The sequence below is a fragment of the Lepisosteus oculatus genome, chromosome 1 (genome assembly GCF_040954835.1).
Source record: "Lepisosteus oculatus isolate fLepOcu1 chromosome 1, fLepOcu1.hap2, whole genome shotgun sequence".
Taxonomy (NCBI): domain Eukaryota; kingdom Metazoa; phylum Chordata; class Actinopteri; order Semionotiformes; family Lepisosteidae; genus Lepisosteus; species Lepisosteus oculatus.
The window spans coordinates 11,028,361-11,050,820 of record NC_090696.1 but is presented as its reverse complement, the minus strand read 5'-3'; the positions used below and the strand labels follow the sequence as shown (position 1 = coordinate 11,050,820).

Here is a 22,460-nt window from a genome sequence, read left to right as displayed (position 1 = left end):
TTCTCTTCTGTGAAATAGGTGTAATTTAGAGCAGTTAGTTGTGCTATAATTAAAAGTGGTGTTGATCACACTGCAGCAGAGGTTGTTGTTTGGCTCTCAGAGCGCTCAGCTGCTCTGGGATAGGCATTTCCATTTCAGAGCTGTGATCACAGTGGCTCAGACCCTAATGACACATAATTCCCTCCCCAGCCAGTTGACACCAACCTGCAACTTCTGTCCATTTCCATGGTGCTGTGACTTCAGATCAGTCATCACCACAAAGCAGATAATCCAGAATTGGAGACACCAGGGTGAATGAACCTTTCTGTGGGAGGACATTAGCAGCACACAAACCACTTGACATCCCTACCATGAAGCCTTCTGATAACAGTCTGCCAGGACACAGAACGTCCTGCAGATAGCCTTCATGTGTTGTCTAGTTGTCTAGCAGTCTAGCAGTACTGTCTGACCGTAGTGGCTCTGTGGGGTCTTGGAAACAGCGTTGGACACATTTTCAAGCAGCCTCTCTTGTCTTATCACATTTCTCCAAAGCCTGGGTGCCCTGCTTCTTGACAGATTTAGATTCCTTGCAGCCTCAGCCAGACTTTCCCCATCGTCCTTCCATCATATTTCTCTTTACCTCAGATTGTCATCCACACAAAATGTCTTTTATATGACTGTTCTTGCAATGATTCTAAAAGAATTATCTGACAACAAACAGACAATTGGTATTACAAAGTTGTTTTTTTGTAGTGTAAATAATTTGCAGTGCTCAACATTGTGTTCCTGAAAATCTGGACTCCCTGTATCTTAACACTATGTACTGTATACAGAATGCCCTTAAAGACCACATTCTTTAGACATAAAAAGTATATTTCAATAATCACTGTGTGTACCTCAGTCCAGAAAAGTAAATGGTACCTGAAACACTAATAATAGAGAGCTTAATTAAGAAATAGAGATCTGAAGTGCGTTTAAACACAGAGGACATAGAGAGCTTTATTTTAGTTATATTAGTGATATTTTGGAAATATGTTGATAGCAAAAGGCGTGTTGCTGTCTGTTGTATGTATTATAGAACTACTGTATATTTATGTAGTTCTATAATACATACAACAGACAGCAACACGCCTTTTGGTATCACCATATTTCCAAAATATCACTAATGTATAGGGTTGCCCTATGTATAGGGTTGCCTGTCATGCCCTTCAAAACTCCAATTTCCTTTGGAAATTTTATTTTGTTCGATTTACAGTCTTACCTAATTTGAAATCTGAATGAAAATAATAATTGGCTTACTGAGGTCCTTTTTTATTTCAATTTCTCAAAGAGTTTGAAAGTTCCCGCAATTTACAACTTTTTAGTTGTAAATTGCAGGAACTTTTAGAAATAATTTAAAGTGGTTAATTTGGCAAATTAGTAGACAGCTTAAGTGTTCGATTAAATAATTAAAAGCTGAGCTAGAGCAAAGACACTACAGCAGACAATGCTGGTCTTGAGGACCAAGGCTGAGAATCCTGGTACTATAATAATGCATAAAAAGAGACCTGCTGTGTTAAAATGTGAGCCTCCAAGCATAGCGGTCCAGTTTTCTCATAAAACTCTCTGTGCTTGCTTTACAGAAACTAGCCCTGTGAGTATATAGATCACTCCAGACAGGATGCATAGGACCAAGGTACTAGATTATGCTGATGCTTTAAGGATCCTCTGCATTTTATATAAAGTTTTTGTAGGCAAAGGAATTGTGATGAATATCCCCATTCCAGCTAAAAAGCCTGTATCTGGATAATGGAATTTATTTTAACTTTATCTGCTTTATCCTATTTTGTGTTAACAGTAAATTAACATTTTTTTTCTCCTAAATTTATAATGGCTACTGGCTGTAAAGAAGAACCCAGGATACTGTACATAGAGGGGGTACTGTATATTCCTAGTGTAGTCCAACCAGAGTTCAACTCATGTTGGCCTTTCTTGTTGGCGTAGCAGAAATTGTAATGACTTCCTGTATTAGTCGAAATGCAGATGAGAGCTTTCATATGAAAATTCTTCTGGCAAAAAGTTTAGCTTTAAAACGTGGATTCTGATACATTTCACAAATAACTTTTTGGTTAAAGCAGTTCACTGAGTAAAGGTCCCTTGAGAGGTCATTACTGGAAGGCTGGGCTTGTTTCTTATTGTCAGAATGTTGCTCTGCAAGAGCTGTTTGAAATGAAAATCTCACATTATATGTGCTGTACCAATTCGAGTTAAATTTTTTAAAAACCAAACCCATTTCCCATAAATAAAATGATTAGTACCATTCCTCTGTGGTACATTCAAAGGCTTGTGGGGTCTCAGATCTAAGCTAATTTTTCATTAGGGTGATGTGATTATTGAGTTATTGTAAACTCAGTTTACATCCCTCCTTCATTAGGATTTTCTGTAAGGAGGAATATTGTTTTGGCCATTCACTGCATACTTAGTTTCATATTTAAAAAAAAGCCGAGACCCAATCTTACACAGACACTGTCAAGCAAAGGTTTCAATAAAACAAAAGGTTTTCCCACTAGGTCTGTCTGCTTTCATTCCTTTCTGAAATATTGCAGTGGCCCCAGAGATCCAGCCATCGTTTGATGTTATTCTCTCAGTGTAAACCCCTGTGTGGCAAACAAGTATTCTCATATAACTCCCAATACCTAGAAAAACAAAGTCCCACTACATAAGAAACTCACCCTAATGATCAGTAGAAATATTCAATAAACATGTAGGGGATTAAAATATGAATACCTCCTCAACCAGAATGAATTTCTTCTGGCTTTTTGTCCTATGCTACCTTTCAGCATCACAAAGTAGTATTTAATAGAGCCTCAAAATAAAACGGGAGAGACCTTGTACATCAAGAAATCATGATGCTTAATACAAACGTTGTTTATAATTCACATTAGGTTTTGTGAGGCTAAAACCAGACCTTTGCTGTTGAAATTATGGTCATATCTTTCTGTGGCCCTGTTTCTTTCTTACTTTTGGCCCAGTTTCATTTTCTGTTTCATCAATGAGCACAAGCAATTTGGCTGAAGCTTCTTTTTTAAGGAAAGTTTTTGAAGTATTTAGGAAAAAAAATAAATGGCCATGTCAAATCATTCTGAGTTTCAGCTGACCAGCCATGCCTCTTAGTGTTTGAACCATTTACAGTATATATGAAGCATTCGAATGAAAACTAGGTGCACATCAGATATGACCAAGGTTAAATATAAATTCATTATAGCAGTTAATATCTGTGATCTACAGGGTTGATCAACAAAGAGTCTAGTGTGAAAATCACAGGCTGGTCCTCTGTGTGGCTGTGGCTGGAAACAATACAAGCTGTACAGTGGCAGTGCATTGTGTACATCAGGTATCAGTTACTGTCTTGTGGGATTCTCCCCTATTCCTCTCTGAGAGTCTAGAGAGACTGGTTTTGGTCTTTGAGCCCTCAATGGCACACGTCATCCCAGTTCATGCTATGATGTCAATGGTTCTCCAGTCTGACAAATATCTTTCAAGAAGCCATAGCAGTATGCAGCTGCTGTGAGGCCTTGCAGGTGGAGGCATGTGTCTTCCTGCTGGAATATCATATCAGAATGAATTCACAGAAGTGGTAGCATTGTGAGCACAGGTGGCCATCAATCTCTACAAGAAGGGTTCTTGGACACTTCGTCCCAGACCAAAACACCTGTAACTACATACAACATCCACATTGATGACTCTGTGGGACAGACTAGACATCTGTCAGGGTGCTCTAAATAAAACCTTGATTCATTACAAAGGTTCACTCAAGGTTTTGCTCACAGCACCTCATTCAGTTGCATCAGTGAGCTCCAGTGAGCAGTGGAACAGTGGTAGTCATCTTCCCTGCAAAGGAGGGGTGTGGGTTGTTGCAACATGGTATTTCTGGAGCAGTGGTACTAGAAGGCAAAAATCATAACAAAGATGGAGCATAGATCTTGGAGAGGTATTGTGACTTATGGTCTCAAAGATTATGACCCCTCATTGGTGGACTGTATGTGTCTGGAATATCTTACCACATTTGAAATTGCTGTGGGCACCACAGAACATTAATACACTGACATCCAGCATAACTTTGGAACAGAGTTAGTTTCTTGATAAGCGTTTTGATAGGGTGTATTGATTCCTTTTTGTGTTTTCTATCGTGTTTCTCACCAGGGTTGGAGTTAAATGACCTTGTCACTTGTGCCAAAACCTTTGCTAATTAATTTAGTGATTATGCACTCAGTCATTCGTGAATGATCAGTTAATCAAAAGGATGCCAAAACCATCTAAAAATCAAAAAAGATACATGACAAAAAGTCTGTTTCCATGCTAAGTATATGAATCCTCTTAGTCCTTTATCTCAGAACTGATATTTGGCACCCAATCAATGGCTTGTGCAGGCCTACACAAAGCAGAGTTCTTGATAGACCTCAGCTCCTAGTGGACAGAAGTCCTGTTTCACAAAATCACAAGCAATCTGCAATTCTTTGCACATCACTCAGATAACAACTCAAGTTACAAGCTAAGCACGAGAGAACAAGGGAGACGATGTTATCTGAGGGCAGTAATGGAGAGAGTCAATGCAATGTGGAAGCATTTTCCTTTTCCTATGGTAAAAGATGCCTTGAAGATCTTACCTTTCCTTTTTTAATCTTTTTTTCAAAATTGCAGGAGACATAATATTCAATATAATATTTCTTAGCAGTAGGGAGAACACATTAGATGTTAACTCTGCTCCTATAGCAATGCAGTGTTTTTCAGATAACATTGAACACTGCAGGTGCGGTAAAGTGATGATGAAGCACAGAGGTCAGGTTTGGAATATGTGAGGTTGTCACTAATCTGACCTATACTGCCTTACATGGGCCAAAGGGCTGGATGGTACAAAACAACATCAAATATTAAGATTATATGAGGTATGTAGGGCTGAGTGATACACTGACCCTCGCAGGTAAAATGTGCTAGATTTTGATGGATTCAAAATACCTAGTACTATTTCCTGGGATTTGTTCTGTAACAGAGGATTGTAAGTTTTATAATTAAAAGTAAAAGAAATATACTGTAAGTTGATGATTTTGTGCACCATATTTTGCCATCCTTGTTTTGTAGTTTGTTGCAAAAGAAATTGTACACAGAAATGGTAACAGGATTCGCTTACACAGACAAGAAATGTAAGAATGCAGTTGATTTTTCAAACATTTCCTTTTCTTATTCTTTGGCAAGTAGTAAAATAGCAAAAATATCCACAGCGTGATATTGTGGAGCAGAGCCATCAGCAATTCCTTAATGTGAATGAATGTGTTGTGCTGCTTTATATATCCTGAGGCTACTGTGGAGGCCCCTATGGACTGTTTTGTCCTCAGTTAAACCCATCAGTAGGCGAAATGTTACATTGTTCAATGTACATTACAATACATTTTACTTTATATTTCTGTCAGAACTGTAAAGTCTAAATAGCCCTTTTCTTAGCAACAAAAGCAGATGCACTGACCCCATTGATTCTTATCCACCTTATGTTTTACAAAAATAAACTCTATGTTCACAATTTATTTTACAAATATATAGTAAAATCTATTATGTGGATTTTTTATGGTTGGATAATAGAAATAACCAGTTACTAGAGCACTTTACATATGGATCTTAAGCTTTTTCTCACACTCCAAATTATACATTTTATTGGATAACCTAAGGCTAAAACAATGGTAAAACAATATCATCTAGTAGTATTCACCATGTGTGATAGTACTAAGGGCAAAGCATTTTAAAACAGTTATTTATATTTAATTGAGAAATATGAGCATAGTTGTTGAGAAATTAATTGATTTAATAGTCAGGTGTGACACCTGAATAAGGCTCCATAGCTGAAATGCTGTGTTTCTTTTCTTCTCTTTTCAACATGGAATAAACCTTTACACGTACCTTTGCAGCCTACACATGCTGATGCAGTTACTTACTTGAACTTTATTAATGAAACAGTTTTATTTAGTATATTTCAAGGATAGAATCCTTTGCAGAGTGCTGTAAAAACAATTTTCATATATGATATACAGTATATATGCAGGATATGTGGGTCTTTGACACATTAATGAGCCAGAGACCAGGTATGCACTTTATTAATAAATATCATTCTCCTCAATAAAACAGAACTACTCAGTTTCTCTTAGATTTTTTGTTTTTCCTCTAGACAGCCTGCCACAAATCTCCCCTGCCAGAGCCTTTCAATCCATTCTCCTTTTCCAGCTTCCCCACCAACAGCTGTATCCAGGCCTGCACTGAGACCAGGAGTGGGTCGGCTGTGCATGCAGGACAGGCCACACCAACAGGAGGGTTACCGCTTCTGGATTGAATGTTTCTTCCTTAAGGTCACCATGGGAAGCGAGCTGTTGGTCTTGCTAAGTCATCCCTCTCCAGAGATGCTGGGCAAGGTGCCAGGGTGATGTCCTCCCCCACTGGGGGCAGAAACCTTTTGGCTTTACATCACCTTCCTTTCACTTTGAGACCTGATGTCTTTTCACTCTGAAGTCCCTGATGGAATGACTAAGTGCCATTTTCCTCCTACATCAGAGACTCTTGAACACTTTCAGGGACAGGGGGGCAAGATATCGTCTTGTCACCTTCTCTATCTGGGCATTCCAGCCAGGGCCTCCAGAGACTTCAGGCCACGACAGTGAGGGCCACTGCATGTCCCCTCTCACTAACTCCAGCTCTCTGACCGGTCTTCCTCCTCACGAGCCAGCTGTAATGGCAGTGGCTCATTGTTCTTCCCCTCCTTCTTCATCATGGCCTGAGGAGAGCTCTGTGGGCCTAATTCTAAAATCTACCTCCAACTTGCACCCAACATTAGCAAACCTTACCCAAACCCACAACCCTTATAGCAAGAAACATATCACCCGCAACCCGTCCCAATGGCAAACACAATCTGCAACCCAGCCCACACCCAAATGCAAAAATGAAGTCTTAATAGAGTCATTGTTTTTGCAATTGTAAAGGTTTGAATGCAGTATGTATGTTTGTATTTCATCTGGGAGCAAAATAGAGTAATCTCTGGAGACCTCGAGTGGACCCTGAGAGAGGAGTCAAGGTAGCAGAGTTTGAGACCTCATTACTCCCTGTGCTATGCGATCAGCAGACAGAGGTGCCGTCTCCAAAGAGAGAGAGGAAAATGCAAAGTGGCTGCTGCTGAGTCAGAGACGCAATTGTTGGTCAGACGAGGATCAACTGAGAGAGTTTGTGTGAGAGTATTATTAAAGAACTAGCTAGTGTGGTCTGCCCTCTGTGGTCCTCTCTGTGTGTAGGGAAGGTGTATGTTTATGAGAATTGAAGTAAGAATGAGATTATAGAGTAAGAGAAAAGCTGATGGCCATGGACTTTATATGAATGCTGTAATGCTGGACCTCCAGAGAACTGGATGGCACAGAGATAGTCGAGTTCAGTACTTTAGTGCCTGGAGATTAGTGGAAGATACTTTATGATTTGTAGTGATGGAAAGATGGTGGGGGAGAAGCGTAGTGTGCGTATGTAAGAGAGTAAGCTTGAGGAGACTTGCAGAAAGAAGAGGTCCGCATTGTCTTCTCCGAGAGGGAACTGTGGGAGACCTAGGATCTGGGGAGGATCCAAAACGACAAGACAGACCACTTCAAACACGTAAAACACCGTCAGGATGCATGAGTAGTGTGATGGACAAGAATTTGTCATGAAGCACAAAATGAGGGAGCTAAACCATTAAACACAAAGTTGATCATATATCTTTTTAAGAACCATTAATTTGATAGATCCCTAAATGATTATTTGTATTTAAATTTTGAAAGGACCCTAGAGCCATTTATATATACAGTGACCTTCATAATTATTAACAAAAACATTATTTTCTTAGCAGTTTCATTAGAATACAAGAACATAGTTTTTCCATGTTTCTGAGCATAAAATATTGTGTCGTTTATTTATACACATATACATATATGCATGTTTGCTCATCTTCATCACGGGTGCCAAGAATTTTGGAGGTGACTGTTGTACTTCGTCCACCTTCATCTAATTTTTAATTAAATCCTAATTCTGACCCAGCTGTCTTTAACAGACCTAACTAGAGGAGGTTGGGGTGGCAGCTGGCTGTACTGCATTGCTAATTGGTGTGTGAACAGCTGGAATTTACAGTGTTTGTGCTTATAGGTGAGGAAAGCATGTTTTCACAAATCATGCTCCAGTATGACAGTTAATATCTTCTGTCCCAGTAACTGCTGGAGATAGTTACATCAATGAGGTTTGGTTTTTAACTGTGGGTGTGAAGACATATATCTTTTTGGAACCCCATTTTTCAGCTAAACTCCTTAATTTCAGTCCTCTAACTGTTAACTGTTTCTGTTCATACTGTACTAAAGGACAGTCATGGCAGCAAACCCAGCTATTTTATAAATATAGCTTCCTATATAGATTTCTCTTTTCTCAGTAAAGATAAGTCTTCACTAGCTGGCTTGTTGCTTCTCTAGTCCTAGCACAAAGCAAGGAGCAGGAGAGGTCTCAGATGTAATCATGATCCACCTAGTAACTGTGCTTTAGTCTCCCTTTTCATTTTACCCCATGCTGACTGGCAGAGTTGCATTGGCTTAGGGCAGTCCTGTCCACCAGCCCATAAAGGGAACTCTAGGTAACTGCTCCTGCGGGACCACATCGCACTGTGCACGTATTGGAGCGTGAAGACAGTGGGGGTGTGGGAGCATAATCAGCCTTGCTTTAATACCCTCAGTGAGACTCTGAGCTGGGTTTTGAAATCCACCGTTAAAGATTAGACTTTTGCCTGTGATCATTTAGATATCTTTTGTCCTTTTTTAATTGTTGATTGTTTAACATATTACAGAAGCAAATAATGCAGCAGTATGTTTTCTTTAATGGTCTTTAATGAGAGAGAGAAATAGTGATTCATGACTCATAAATCTCAGTCAATAAAATCACAAGATCCCATGAAATACAATTTCCTGTATTATTATGCCGTATATACTGTACAGTATAGTATGTGTGCCCCGGCTGAATTTCACAATTTCACTGAAATACCTCCAATAGTGCTCAACCTGCAGGACACTATACAGCTAAATCAGATTCATCTTTCATTAAAACATTGTTTTGTAATACTATGTTTCAGATTGTTGTCACTCAACCAAAATCCTCTGTAAAACACAGAGGTGGTAGTTACATTTTTAGTATGTATTTCTGCTATTTGTAATGTCTGGCCTTTTTTTGACAAAAAACTTTTTGACAGTTTAAACCCTCACCAAAAATTTCCAACCTTGCAGTCAAAGGAACATCCCAAAACTTTGTGACAAATACCATAAACACAGTGTTGTTGAACTAATCATACTAGTGTATAATAACTATTATAAAGTTATACGCTGTGAAGAAAGAATAAATATTAAGGTATCATTTTTTTCTAAGACTCACAATTGTAATAGTAGCCACTTACACATGGAAAATCATGAAAATTACACCTCAGCAGAAGTACTGATTATGCCTCACTGTGTACTTTTATTTAAAAACAGGCCCTTGAGACTAACATATGTTAATATATGTGAATGTCCCCACATTACTAAATAGAACAGTTCATTTGTTTAATATACAAGTCATTATTAGTGTCTGATGTTGATTTTGTGTCCTTAATAGATATTACTCCCTCTTGATGACATAAAAACCCATCAGCATTGACAGATTTTTTAGTGTGGGATTCATGGTCTCCTTTGTAGCAAATCACTCAGCTTATGTATTTGTCTAGTGAAGACTTCTAATTGCTTGAACTGCAGTCCTGGACTCCCAATTTTATACTGTATGAAATAGAGACATAGTATGTTATTGGCAGTAGCAAATGAAAAATCTTTTGGTTTATATTAGTGCATAAAAATCATTACAGGGGGCAGCATAGTGGTTAGCATTGCCGCCTGAGCGAGCTGGGACGCTGGGTTCAGTTCCGAACCCGGAGTGCTATCTGTGTGGTAGCTGTGTGGTTCGTTTGTTCGTATTTCCTCCGGGAGCTCCTGTTTCCTCCAACAGTCCAAAGACACACTGGTAGGTTAATTGGCTTCTCGGAAAATTTGCCCTGGTGAGGGTGTGTGTGTGTTTGTGTCTGTGTGTGCTCTGCAATGGACTGGCATCCTGTCCAGAGTGTATCCTGCCCGGTGCCCAGTGTTTCGCAAGATAGGCTCTGGGCCACCGTGACCCTGAGTTGGATAAGCAGTCATTGCAAATGATGTGATGTGAATTACAGTATAAGAGCCTGTTTATACAAACCATTGAAAAGGAGCAAAGTGCATAGTCGTATGCTCCTGAACACGCCAAAAGCATTGTCCTTTGTCCTTCTACAAAATTTTCAGTTTGATTCTAACTTTGATCTCCTCCATTCAGTTCAGTTTTTGGGTTTTGAAAAGATCATTTTGTACTGTATGATCATGATGGATTTGGGTACAAGAGGACGTGGTTGTTTGGTACTTGCTTTCACATTGTGAAAAAGTCAATAGAAAGTTAGAAGGAGGCACTTCTGTATACAGAATTGGAAATGTTTAGTTTTCATTCCTGTAATAATAGCATTTAACAGGATTCTCAAGAATCTTCTTTATGTAATCAACATACTCTGTTGTCCAGCAGAACTGAGGCTTTTGTTAGCCTCCATTGTTTAAGTACTGTCATATGTGCTTTGTCAGCTATTATCCACCTATAGAGCTGTTTGTTACTCAATCATTTTTTACAGCTCCCAGCTGCCGTCTGCTCATGCTGTGAAAAACACAGCCAGCCGCCACCACAGTCACTTCAAGCAAAATTTCACAGTCTTTTGGCTCAAACTACTGGCAGCATTCCTGAGGACTCTGAGGAAACAATTCCATAAAGTGGCATAAATTAATGTGACTAATTAACATGATGTTAATTATTTGTAAATTGCGTGTTTGGATACACATTACTTGAGAGGCATATGTTATGCTCGATGTTTACTGAAACAAGTGACTGCTAATCCCATCTCTTGAGTGCTCGTTTATGAAGCTGGGCCAATCAACAAGGGTCTTCTTAAAAACAAAAAACAGAGGGTGATGAAAAGCTTTCAAAGAAGAAAGGAAACTGCACATTTTCTATGAGGAATGAGACAAGTGTCATCAACTATTTTAACTATCCCAGTTGTGTAAATAAATGTTAGTGGTGGGTCTGTTAAGGCTAAGTGAGCAGTGTAAGATGATTTCAATCATAAAGGCAATACATTAAAAATACATTATGTATCTTTCACTGTAACAGTAAAGGATGGATAAGAAAAAAATCTGTGAATATTGTTTTTTAATCAATAATCAATCAAATTTTAAATATACTGGCAGATATTAAATATCACATTTATTATACATATTGTATCATATTATCTGTCTTCTAAACTCCGTAGGCCTGCCATTTTATTCTTCTGTAGTCAGTTTCATTAGATTTGCGAGTTTCTGCCCTGTGCTACTGGTCTGGATAGTTCCTTAAGATACTGAGGCATGTTGCAGCACAGAAGTGCCTGCAGGTCTAATGAGGGGCTGTCTTCCCTCCAGTATTGAACACATTAGCTCTTAGAATAGCTTGCATCTTATTTGTTTCTAAATCACTGGAGACCTTCATTTTCTCTTCCAAACTGGGTTGCGTTTTTCCATCCCTCGATGTTCTCAAACTGCCGAGAGCTAGTTTAAACAGGCTATTTACAGTATTTATTTAGAAGCCCAAATTTAAATTATGAGCTGGCTAGTCGGTTGCTTTATTTTTCAGTTGAGGTGCAGAGTAGACCCCATTGTCATTCAAGTGTTCTTCATTGTTTTGTGTTTTTATTTTTAGCTTTTCCTACAGATTAGTTAGACACCAAGCCCTGGGATGTATGTGAGAGTGTGATAACACAGCAACAGGTTATGTTTGTGAAGCCGATACTCTGGCTTCTTTCAAGAACCAGCTGGATGAGATCTTTTGATCAATAAGCTATCAATGGGGCTAGATAGACTAAAAGACCTCCAATCATTTTTATATTTTTATATCTCATGATCAGAGCTTAAAACAATAGTAAAATATAGCTAGGACATCAGATAATTTCCAGATCTCTGAAAACAAGACTTTTAATTTTGCTTTTTTTGTGGATAGTTCCACATCGTTACTATCATTTTTACTCATCCAGAGTCACCCCTGTACAGAAATTAAATCAGATGCAGTACAAGCAAAATAAGTTTAAAGATAAAACAGCACTTTTCAAGATTTCATTAAAAGTTGCGTTGAAATTCAGAATAGAGCTACAAAGTTGTATAACAGAGGATGTTTTCCATCATGGCTTTGAATCCACGTGTATAAAGGGTTCACACTGATAGTGATCTTCAGTCTTTTAAATAAAATCAAGGAATAATGGCTGTATTATATAAAGTAAGTTCTAATTAATATAATTGTTTTCTCCTACAACTATTCACAGAATGTTTAGTTTTTTCTCACCTGGTTTCAGCATCAGTTGCAGAAGCTGAAATATATTTTTTTCATTACAGCCATTGGAAGAACTCTCATTCCTCGATATTTCAGTACCGTCTTTGAAGGAGGTGTTACTGACTTGTACTACATTCTCAAGCACTCGAAGGAGTCATTCCACAACTCATCCATCACCGTGGACTGTGATCAATGCACCATGGTCACTCAGCATGGAAAACCAATGTTTACAAAGGTAAAGGTTACTTTTAATTCTAACAAGTTCAATTTCAAGACTTTTTGTTCTAGAGTGAAGTTTGACCCCCCTCTTTTCTGTAGCGTTTCAGATACAAGTGACGGCTATCCCTGCCGTGTTGTTTGTTTGTGTTAGGTTTATGTCAGGAAGATATGATTACTACTGTCCGTTCAGGTTAATAAGTGACCAGTTATGAAGGTTTGTCTTGTGGCATTAATGCACAAAAAAGTTCCATTATGGATCCTGTCTTATTCCATCACAACCTTCTGGCACAGGTGAAGGAAGTATTCAGACACTCTTTTTGTAGCCAGTAATTAAAAGGAAAAAAAAAGTCAAGTATTTTCATTGCTATAAGTGATAGTTTCAGAAAATGCAGGACTGATATTCTCTATATAAAATCACGTATATATATGATTAATCACTTTCTTAACAAAAAACATCAATTAAACTAATTTAATTAAAATCTTATGCAGAGCCCTCTCAACTGGTTGTTACTGATGTGAGTTGGTGCACTTGGTCAAGGAAATACTGTATTTCTAGTTTAACGAGGTCCGAGATATGTAATTGTTCATGTCTGAAAAAGCACTCAAATTAAAAGTAGAAGCAGTTAACGGCAGAGCTTCTACTCAGTGTGCAGAGCAGGAGTTATTCTAGAAGCTTAACAAACGTAGCCGCAAATGCAGAGCACAGTGAGGGTTTAGCAGCACAGGCTGGGTTGGTTTTAGCCATTCATGGCGTGAGAATGAAGTGACAAACCTGATCCCGCTGCAGTAATTGAACCAGCAGGTTTGCCATTACGGCGTACAGAGAAGAATGATCCTCTAGATACTAGGCTGGAGCTGTGCCTCGTATTCACATTGAGCACCCACAGTTCACAACCCTTTTACAAGCGATTAAAGCCCAGTAGCGAGAGACACTGCCGCCGCTCTGTGCCACAGCTCAGGAAGGCAGCCGTGCTGCAGAGCAAATGATGTTGTTGTTGCGCTGCTGCACTGAGGGCACTGCCTCAGTGCCTTGAAGTGGATGCGGTAATTTATTCATGATGGCCAATGCAGGAGCAGCCGTGTTCAGAATTCAACTGAGGGTCGCTCTGCAATTTGCCTGATAAATCGGGCGATCAGAGTAAATCATTTCAGTGGTGTTAAGTGATTACGGAGGAAGAAACGCCCCCTTTTAACCACGTTATAGCATGCATTTACTGTCTCCTTACAACATTGGTTCAAAATTGGTAATGGAAGTGAACACCTGGCACATCCTGAAAGCTGTTTTCCATTAGGTCGTATCTTAAGCTTTTCTAGCAGAACAGAGAAGCCCGCTGCTTTTCAAAGTCCAGGCAGTAGCCTTTATTAGAAAATGCATGATGGTTACCTGAAAAGCGTTCAGTGCTTACACGATCTACTGCAGATAGATAGTCTTCGTGCTGTAACACCTTGCACTGAAGCGGTGGCAAGCACCACCCTAAAGAGGAAGAGTAGAAGGAGCTGGAGTCGGGAGATGTTGCCTGCGCTACAGCTCATGCCTATCACTGCCTGCTCCTGCCTTTAACAGCTCCCATTTAACACAGCACTCGGAAGCTTGACTGGCGGGACTTTATTATTCCCCCCCACTCCCTCCCCGGAGATACAATTGCTCATCCCATCACAGAGGAAAGCTCCGTCCCTGCTGTGTTCAATCAAGATCTGTAAACCTGTACCATCAGGAGGGAGATTCAGCCCGCAGTCTGACTGTTAGAGCCCATCCACTATCACAATGCTCCCATTCGCGAGATGCAGTAATCTGCTTGCCTGCCTGCAGTGGGTCATGATTATGTTTGTATATACCTTTAAGTGTTAAAGTAGGACTTTAGGCTTTTTGTTTGTGCTCATTTCTGCATTCGTTCTGTGCTAGTCTGTGTTTCTTCTAATCCTGTGGTTTTACAAAGCAAATAAGCAGAGGCTGTGCAGCAAATTACAATCTTTATTCTAACTCTTTGTGTCTTCTGTATGATATGTCACTGTTGTGTGCAGCTTTTTGCATTCATTGTTTTGATATATTGAGAATAAATCAAATTAAACTTGTATTGCATGTTATTGATATTGAGCAGGTTGTCTTTCATTAAAAAAGTAAGTCTTGTTCGATATGTACTGCTAGAAGGCATGGACATGTATGCTTGCATTAGATGGAGGAATGACAAAAATGGATTGAAGTAAAGTACTGGATAATAAAGAAATGCTGTGTTTCCTGAAACCTCCAAACAAGATATATTAGTTCAGCATAAAGATACCTGTTAGGAGTAAGTTGATAAAATGCAGGGGGCTTCACGGTAAATAGGTAAGAATTCTGAAACTGCCCTGTCCAGGATAAATGTAAATTGAGATAGTTTTTTAATTAAACAGCTTGTAGGTCAGTGGCCTGTAGTTGGGTATTATTAGAAACACTATTCCTGTCAACAATGACCCTGAAGAGGAAAATTGTCTTTGTACCATCATGACCTTTAAATATGTCATCATGACTGTTAAATATGGCAAAACCTGTCCAAGGAGCTGTCTCGAGCTGTCAAAAGCTACCTAATTGTCCAAAAGCAATGTAAAAGTATAGTACTTTAGTTAACGTGTGGATGCACCATCTTAATTTTATGTTCTTAACTTTTATTAGAAAGTATTTTTCGATAATAGTTTATTATCTAAAAGCATTTACTGTTTACTGTGCAATTGTGTAATAAACTCATTCTTGAACGTTCTGTACATCCATACTGTAAGGCATTAAAAAGACACCAAGTGTTAGAACCAATAGCACAGAATTTTAATGCTTTTCAATATACAGTATTTACAGATACTAATTATATTTACAGATATTAATACATTTAATTTCATTTTACTTATATTGTTAGAGTTCATTTCCCTTCTTTTATTTGATCTTGAGGTATTTATTACTTTTTTGTTTTTGTAATATTTTGATTCCTTTATGGGAGAAACATGCTGTCGGTGCTCTCAAGCCTACTGTGGTCTGTGCAGCAATAGAGTGGCATACCTTGATTTTGTGCTATGAAGCCGGGATGAATCTGATCTTTAAGAAGCCGCGGTGTTTTCCTTTGTTACAGTGGCAATTCATAATCTATAATATTGTAGAGTATGTATATTATTATTATTGTACATAATTATTATCATTGAATGTTATTGGATATAATATATATAATATAGAATATTATTATAATACATAAAATAACTGCAATACATGTTTTAGGTGTTTATTTTTGACTGCATAACAGTCTGTTTAAACTTGCCTTTGGGCTTATAAATATCACTAAGAAACTGCTTAATTCAGACCTGTTGTTGACTTCTTCCATTGTGAACACCTCAGTGAGTACTCATTTAGATCTTCAGCCATTTGTCTTTTTTGTGTAGAGGTTTCTCATTATTGTCCCAGATTCATTTTACTTCATTCTATATTGTTATTTTAGTACTGAATAATTATTTATTATTTACTCATTGGATTATTTACCATTGTATTTGAATGTTCCACATTTGAAGTGTTGTAATTTTGGGACAAACATTGAAAAAAAGTTTTATTTCAGACTTCTTTCAAAGTTCCAAATGTTTTCTTTAGTGAAGTACTCTTAATGTTGTATAAGCAATAACACCTACGGATTTATTTGTATTTCTCATTTCAAATGTTGCATTTGTTGTTTGTTTTTTTCCAATTAAGATCCTACCTCTTTCCCCCAAGTAAATCATCCCTGCTTTCAGCTTAATTCCTCTTCATGCAGATCCTGAATTTAAATTATTCATTAGCTCTCGATTTCGTAAGAACAAAGAACCGTATGAGGAGCTGCACAGCATAAGACATTAAGAAGTTATTTTTCAGGTTAACCTTCATCAGTTACTGTGACTAAGTTATGTTAATGTAACTTCTGGGACTGAAGAAGACTTGATTTTCTCAGAGTACTGCAATTCTATTATTTTGTACATGACCCAAGAATATGTTAATATTACATTTATAGTGGAGATATCAGTATTTTTATGTGGCATGAGAACTAACTGAAACCTGCTTGTTCGTGATGTTTCTCGTAAAGTATTTGTTTTGTACATAAAAAATATTAAGACTGACTTAATAGAAAACACTTTTAATTTTTTTGTTTCATATACTGTAGCTAATCGTTTGCCTAGAATAAATGAATGTGCAGCATTCTTTTAAAATAATTTACTCTCCATACAGTATGTTTTTACATTTGATGTATAATTTCTTGTTCATATGCAGTGCCTTGCAAAATAATTCAGAACCTTCTGAAATTTATGATGCTGAATTTACAAAATTATGCTTACAGTTTTTTTCAAACTTAATATGTTATTCAAAGCCTGAATAATCTGAAGACTTTTAAGGGAGAGGTAAGTAAACACTAAAGGTAAAAAAATGAATATGTTGATTGTGTATGTATTGAAAACCATTAATTCAATATTTGATGGAAACCTTCTCAACCACTATAGATACAGTAATTTTGGGTAAATCTCTACTGAGCTCACTAGTACAGTTTATGCCTGTTGCTCACACTCTCAAGTTGCTTATAGACAACAGTTTTTAAATCTTTCCTCAGATTCTCAATAGGATTAAAGTCAGGACTTTGACTGAGCCTCTCAGTGACATTCACTTTAAAATACTTATGGCACTGCAGTGTTTTGGTAGTGTGGTAATTTTGGCCTTGTGCTTTGGATCATTGTCCTGCTGAAAGGTCAGCTTTCTCCCTAGTTTAAAGCCTATAGCAGACTGATACAGGTTTTCTTCTAGTATTTGCATGTACTTTGCTCCATCTTTTTCCTTCTGACCTGACAAGATTTCCAGTCCTCGATGAGGAGAAGCAGCCACATTCTTGACTATAGGGATCTTGTGCTGTGTTGGGTCTGAGCCATACGTAACGCTTAGCAACCTAGCAACTTTGGCGACTCAGACCAACTTTAGCCTCATTTGTCACATCTTTTTTTTTGGCATCATGTAGGTGATGTGTTCAAACTCCATGTGGTTTTTCCACTTTACCATACAGGCCCTTTCTGCTGACTGGTAGCTCAGTAGCTCTTTGAAACTTGTTGTTGGCATTACAGTGGCATCCCCCACCATCTCACATCCTTCTTGAATGGCTACACAGTTCGGACAGACAGTTTTTCTGGGCGGTGCAATGTGTGATGATTTAGACACCTGAACTCGCTTTGACTCACTACTTGACTCGCTTTGAATGATCCTTAGTCTTCATGAATGATGCTTTTCTTGAAATTCACTACCTGATCAAGAGACCTCACAGAGACAGGTATTTTTTATTCCATTATTAGAACAGTGGTTATAGCACACAGACAGAGGCCAGTCAAATCCTTATTTGGCTCCTTGAGTTTTTTTTGCACATGTATCAATTTAGGTTTGCCAAAGCAGAAGGTTTGAAAAACCTATGTGATATTGACTTTTTTTTCTTTCATATTAATTATCTGTTTACTTCTTTTTTGCTTTGAATGTATGGAGTATGTTGTGTATATAATATATAATTCTTGCTACTTCAAAGTGTGATAACTGCAAGCTTTGAAAACATTTGTAAGACACGTTATACTGTCTATTAACAGTTGCCATATTGATAATGTGGCTCATTCTGATTTCTGAAATCCACTGTACTTCTTCAAACACTATTTGTATGATATTGAAGCCACATTGATGTGTCCATAACTCTCCTTGTACATATACAGTGTGTGTAACATAGCCTTATATTTGACAAACATCCCTAAATAAATAATTGAAATTTTGCATAATTACTGGATCAGAAATTTGAGATACTAACATATCTATGAGTATGGTATGAGTTTTGTAAGATTTTCAAAGAGCATCCTGTATTGATTCTTAATAAAATAGTAGTAACGCATCTTCTGAGGTAGAATTGACATCCTTAATAGATATAGACTTTATGGGATGTAAAACTCTTCAAATATGTTGAAAAATAAGTTGTAATTACATATGTAAAGTAAATAAATTATAAATGTGAGGTATGTATCATGCACTCACATTACAATATGTAACATAGATAGTCCCATACCTATGAATGTTATTTACTGTTAGTGTGCAGTTCACTACAGAAATAGTAAAAATGTCAGGAAAAATAAAACTTTTTGTAGTAAGTGAAAGCTAGTGCAAACTCATCACACTTGATGAATCAGTATATACTGTAGTTGAGTCAATTTGCAGGCTGATGTTTTTAAAGTGTGATTATTGCCTTAGAATATGACATATTATCTTCACAGCCAACTCCCAAGTTCTTAAAAGCCCCATTAATTTTACAATTTGTTGCTGTGTTTTTTTACATTTTAGTCTGATTTTATTTGTGGCTTTTATTTATTTTATTAGTCTGGTTTTTATAAGTGTGTAATGACAAACACTTTTAAAAGTGAATTAAAATTTGCATGTATTTGACAATTTGTGATTACAATTACAAGACAAACACTGATAGGATTCACTTGCTCTGCCAAACAAATCCAAATTATATATGTCACTGGGAGCTTAGGGATAGTTTGCAAATATACAAAGATCTGACATTGTGACATTTATAAAGGCCTTCCAAGTGGCTCACCCACTTACCTAAGTAAGAAGCACTTTCCTAAGCACAGGGTAAGAATTACAATTGCAGGTTTGAGCCTTGGTCATGTCACTAGCTGACTGTGACTGGGAAGTGATGGCGTGCAGTTGTCTGAGTGCCACCAAGGGCATGATGGGATTAAATCAACCAGGACTCTTTCGGTTCTCAGCGGCACAGCGATCTCTGTGGCCTCCTGTGCTCTTCCAGGCAAATTGTGCTGTCTGTGCCCAGCCTTAAGAATGGGTCTGTGTTATCTGTGATATTTTCAAAGACAAGTAACTTGCAGTCGGGGGTGCTGGAAGAGTCTGCCTGCACTTCCTCATTCTCTCCTGTGTGCGATCGCAGGGTTTGTAGCTGAGAGCTGTGATGCAAAACAAACATACAACAGGCTCTTACAAATTCAAGACTCAAGATTTTTTATTTGCCGTTTACAACAAGTGTATTGGAATGCTTACTCGTTCAGCTTCACCCGGTAACCGCAGAGAAAAAAAAAAAATGGTGAGCATAACAAAAATAAGTGATGATAATAAAACGGAAAACAGTATCATTTACTCCATCCATAAAAGGGTGTCTCATGGATGATTGTTAAGTTTTTCAGTGTAATAATAACCCCAAAGGTCTAGTGTAACTAAATGTAAATTGCTTGCTAAATGTAAATCAGACTTTTTTCAGATTTTAAAAAACAGAATGAGCTTGACAAAAGAGCTGAAGAAGAATGTTGCAGATTTCCAAGTGTGATCTGGGTGGAATGGGCAATGACACTGAGCTAAAGCTTTTATATTACAGAACGCCTAGCTGCAAACAAAGTGGTGTATGTTAATAGGACATCTTATTATATAATACTACATAAAAATATTGCTATTATATTCATATGGTATATTATTTACATACTGAGTCATATTAAAAACATGGCCCTGAAAGCAATATACATTTCTGACAAAACACCATCAGCCACCTTCTTGTTAGCTTGACCTTGAAGGTACGAGGGGAAACCAGGAGAAGGTTTCTGCTATTTGGCGGTGTATTGATTTGAATAAAGCCGTGAAGTTGTGTTGGAATAGTCCATTGTATTTCTTAAACGGAAAGTTTCTCCTCTTCTTTTAACCGCACACCTCCTAAAGAGATTTCACAGCCTCCACAAGATCCACACAAGACAAGGCAGTGAAAAGGTGGAGGTGATGCAGATTTTATTTTGGAGTGCATAGTACCAGAATGGGTTAAATGATATATTCACTACTTGTAGGGGAAAAAATGTTCTTTTTTTAGTTTTCTTCTCTGGCATGGTCTAGTGGTACCACGTGACAGGCTGTATGCCTGCCAGCCTCTTTCTTGTTGATCCTCCGGAGACCATCTGTGCTGGGGGCATTGATTAGAGTGTGTCTGCTGGGATTACATCTTTTCTGTTGCCATGCCAACTAATCAGCTGATTTCAGTTTCCATAGCAACAAAATGTCAGAGCTCAGAGTACCGTAACATGAATTCAGCAAAACAGCAAATGTTTTCTTAATTGGCGACTCGTGATTTAAGATTCTTTGTCTTGAAAATGTGTATTGGTTATAACAATTTTTGTAAATGTAAAAATAGTTTTAAAAAATTTGGAAACTATTTTGTCTGGATAACTTACATATTTTTAATAATGGATTGAAAGGTTTTCATTTTCATTTTTTTTTTGCTAACAGCGCTGCATAATTAAAGAAAAACCTTTACATAAAGTAATTCACATTAATTGTACACTGTTGTCTTGAGGAGCATCAAAATGTCTGGAAATTGCAAAGCTGTTGTCTTTTGCTTTGTGCTAAAAATACGGAAGTTTATGACTTAATTTTGTACTGCTAATATTGCATTTCCTCTCCTATTCATAATAAAACATAGAAAAATACACTATGGCAAGAAAAAGGAGAGTTTCTTTGTATTTCTTGCATTAGTCTTTATTGCATGAAGAGTGAAAAAGCAAAACTGTTGGCAAAGCTCTGGTATGAATATACAGTATAGTAACTGCAGTTGACAAGCCAAGACCTGCACTTTTGTGACAGACATGCAGCATAAATTAGATATCTTGTGTTTTGTAATTTCAACATTTATAAATTAATTAAACCCAGCATATTATACCTCACTTTAATTTTACTTTTACTTTAAATAATATGGAAAGTTTCTTGACTTGTTTTAGTGAAAGGGCTAGAGGGAAAATATTACCCTTTAATGAACCCGTGTCTCTTATTTATGCAGTTAAGACATGCTGGTTAGGTACTTATGGGAGGTTTATTGTATGAAGCAGCTTTCAAGCACATTTTGACTTTTGACAACCACAAATTCAGGCAGAGGAGCACAAAGCAAAATCTTGTTAAGTGCCTCTTGTAGAGTGCAGGGCAAGTATTTGATTGCATTTTATAATCCATGTATACTGTATACTCCAAAGTGAAATTGGGGGGAATTTAAGTGTTAAGGGTTTTGGAGAGTAAAAATCACCTGTATACACTTCTAGCTATGGGTTTTATGTGTCTGTTTTTCTTAGTCTGTGTACTGTATTACAATGCTATTAATTTCTTTTGAAATTTATGTTTAAGCAGACATCATTTCATAGGGTAAAGTCCTTGGTGTTTAGTTAATAAAATAAAAAAATCCTGAAATTAGGAAATAAATAAATTTTGCAGCTCATGCCACATAGTCATTCTTGGTTATTATAACCTACATTTTGTAATTTTTGGAAGGTTATTTTTTGTTTGTATGTGAATGATTAGAATAACAATCATACTTATATCTTATGTAAAAAATATATATATATTTTTGTTAATTTGTGAAGATAGTCTGGTAGTGACTTTTCTCGACCAGGTTTCTATTGTGACCTGCCGTAACTTATTCAATTAATTTTAAATGTTGGGCAATTGTCCATTTTTTTTTTCTGCAAAAATCCGTTGGTGACCTGAAACATGCTTTAAGCTTTTTGCCTTTTATTTGTTTTTAATATGCTTTAACTTAGAATTAGCCCCAATAAGTATCTTGTATCGTGAAAAGCACATGTCCAAAAAAAAAGGAACAGGATTGTTTGCAGAATAAGGACAAATAGGCAGAAGAAAATAAAGTTTTATCTTGAATATCAGCCTAAAGAATATGGCAAATATTTTTAATGCATGAATAATTGTAATCTATGAACAATTTTTGGAAGAAAATATCAAGAAAGAATTGTTTTATGTTTGATACTCATGGTAA

At 37.3% G+C, this 22,460-nt stretch overlaps 1 protein-coding gene across 6 annotated transcripts in view; it reads left to right on the top strand.

Annotated features, from left to right (window-relative positions):
- Positions 1-22,460, top strand: part of ldb2a (LIM domain binding 2a) — a 117,534-nt gene that overhangs the window by 61,051 nt on the left and 34,023 nt on the right. For all 6 annotated transcript variants that reach the window (XM_015343986.2, XM_006629170.3, XM_015343984.2 and 3 more), the window contains exon 3: positions 12,501-12,673. In XM_015343986.2, the coding sequence (XP_015199472.1) occupies positions 12,501-12,673 (173 nt within the window). The remainder of the gene's footprint in view (positions 1-12,500; positions 12,674-22,460) is intronic.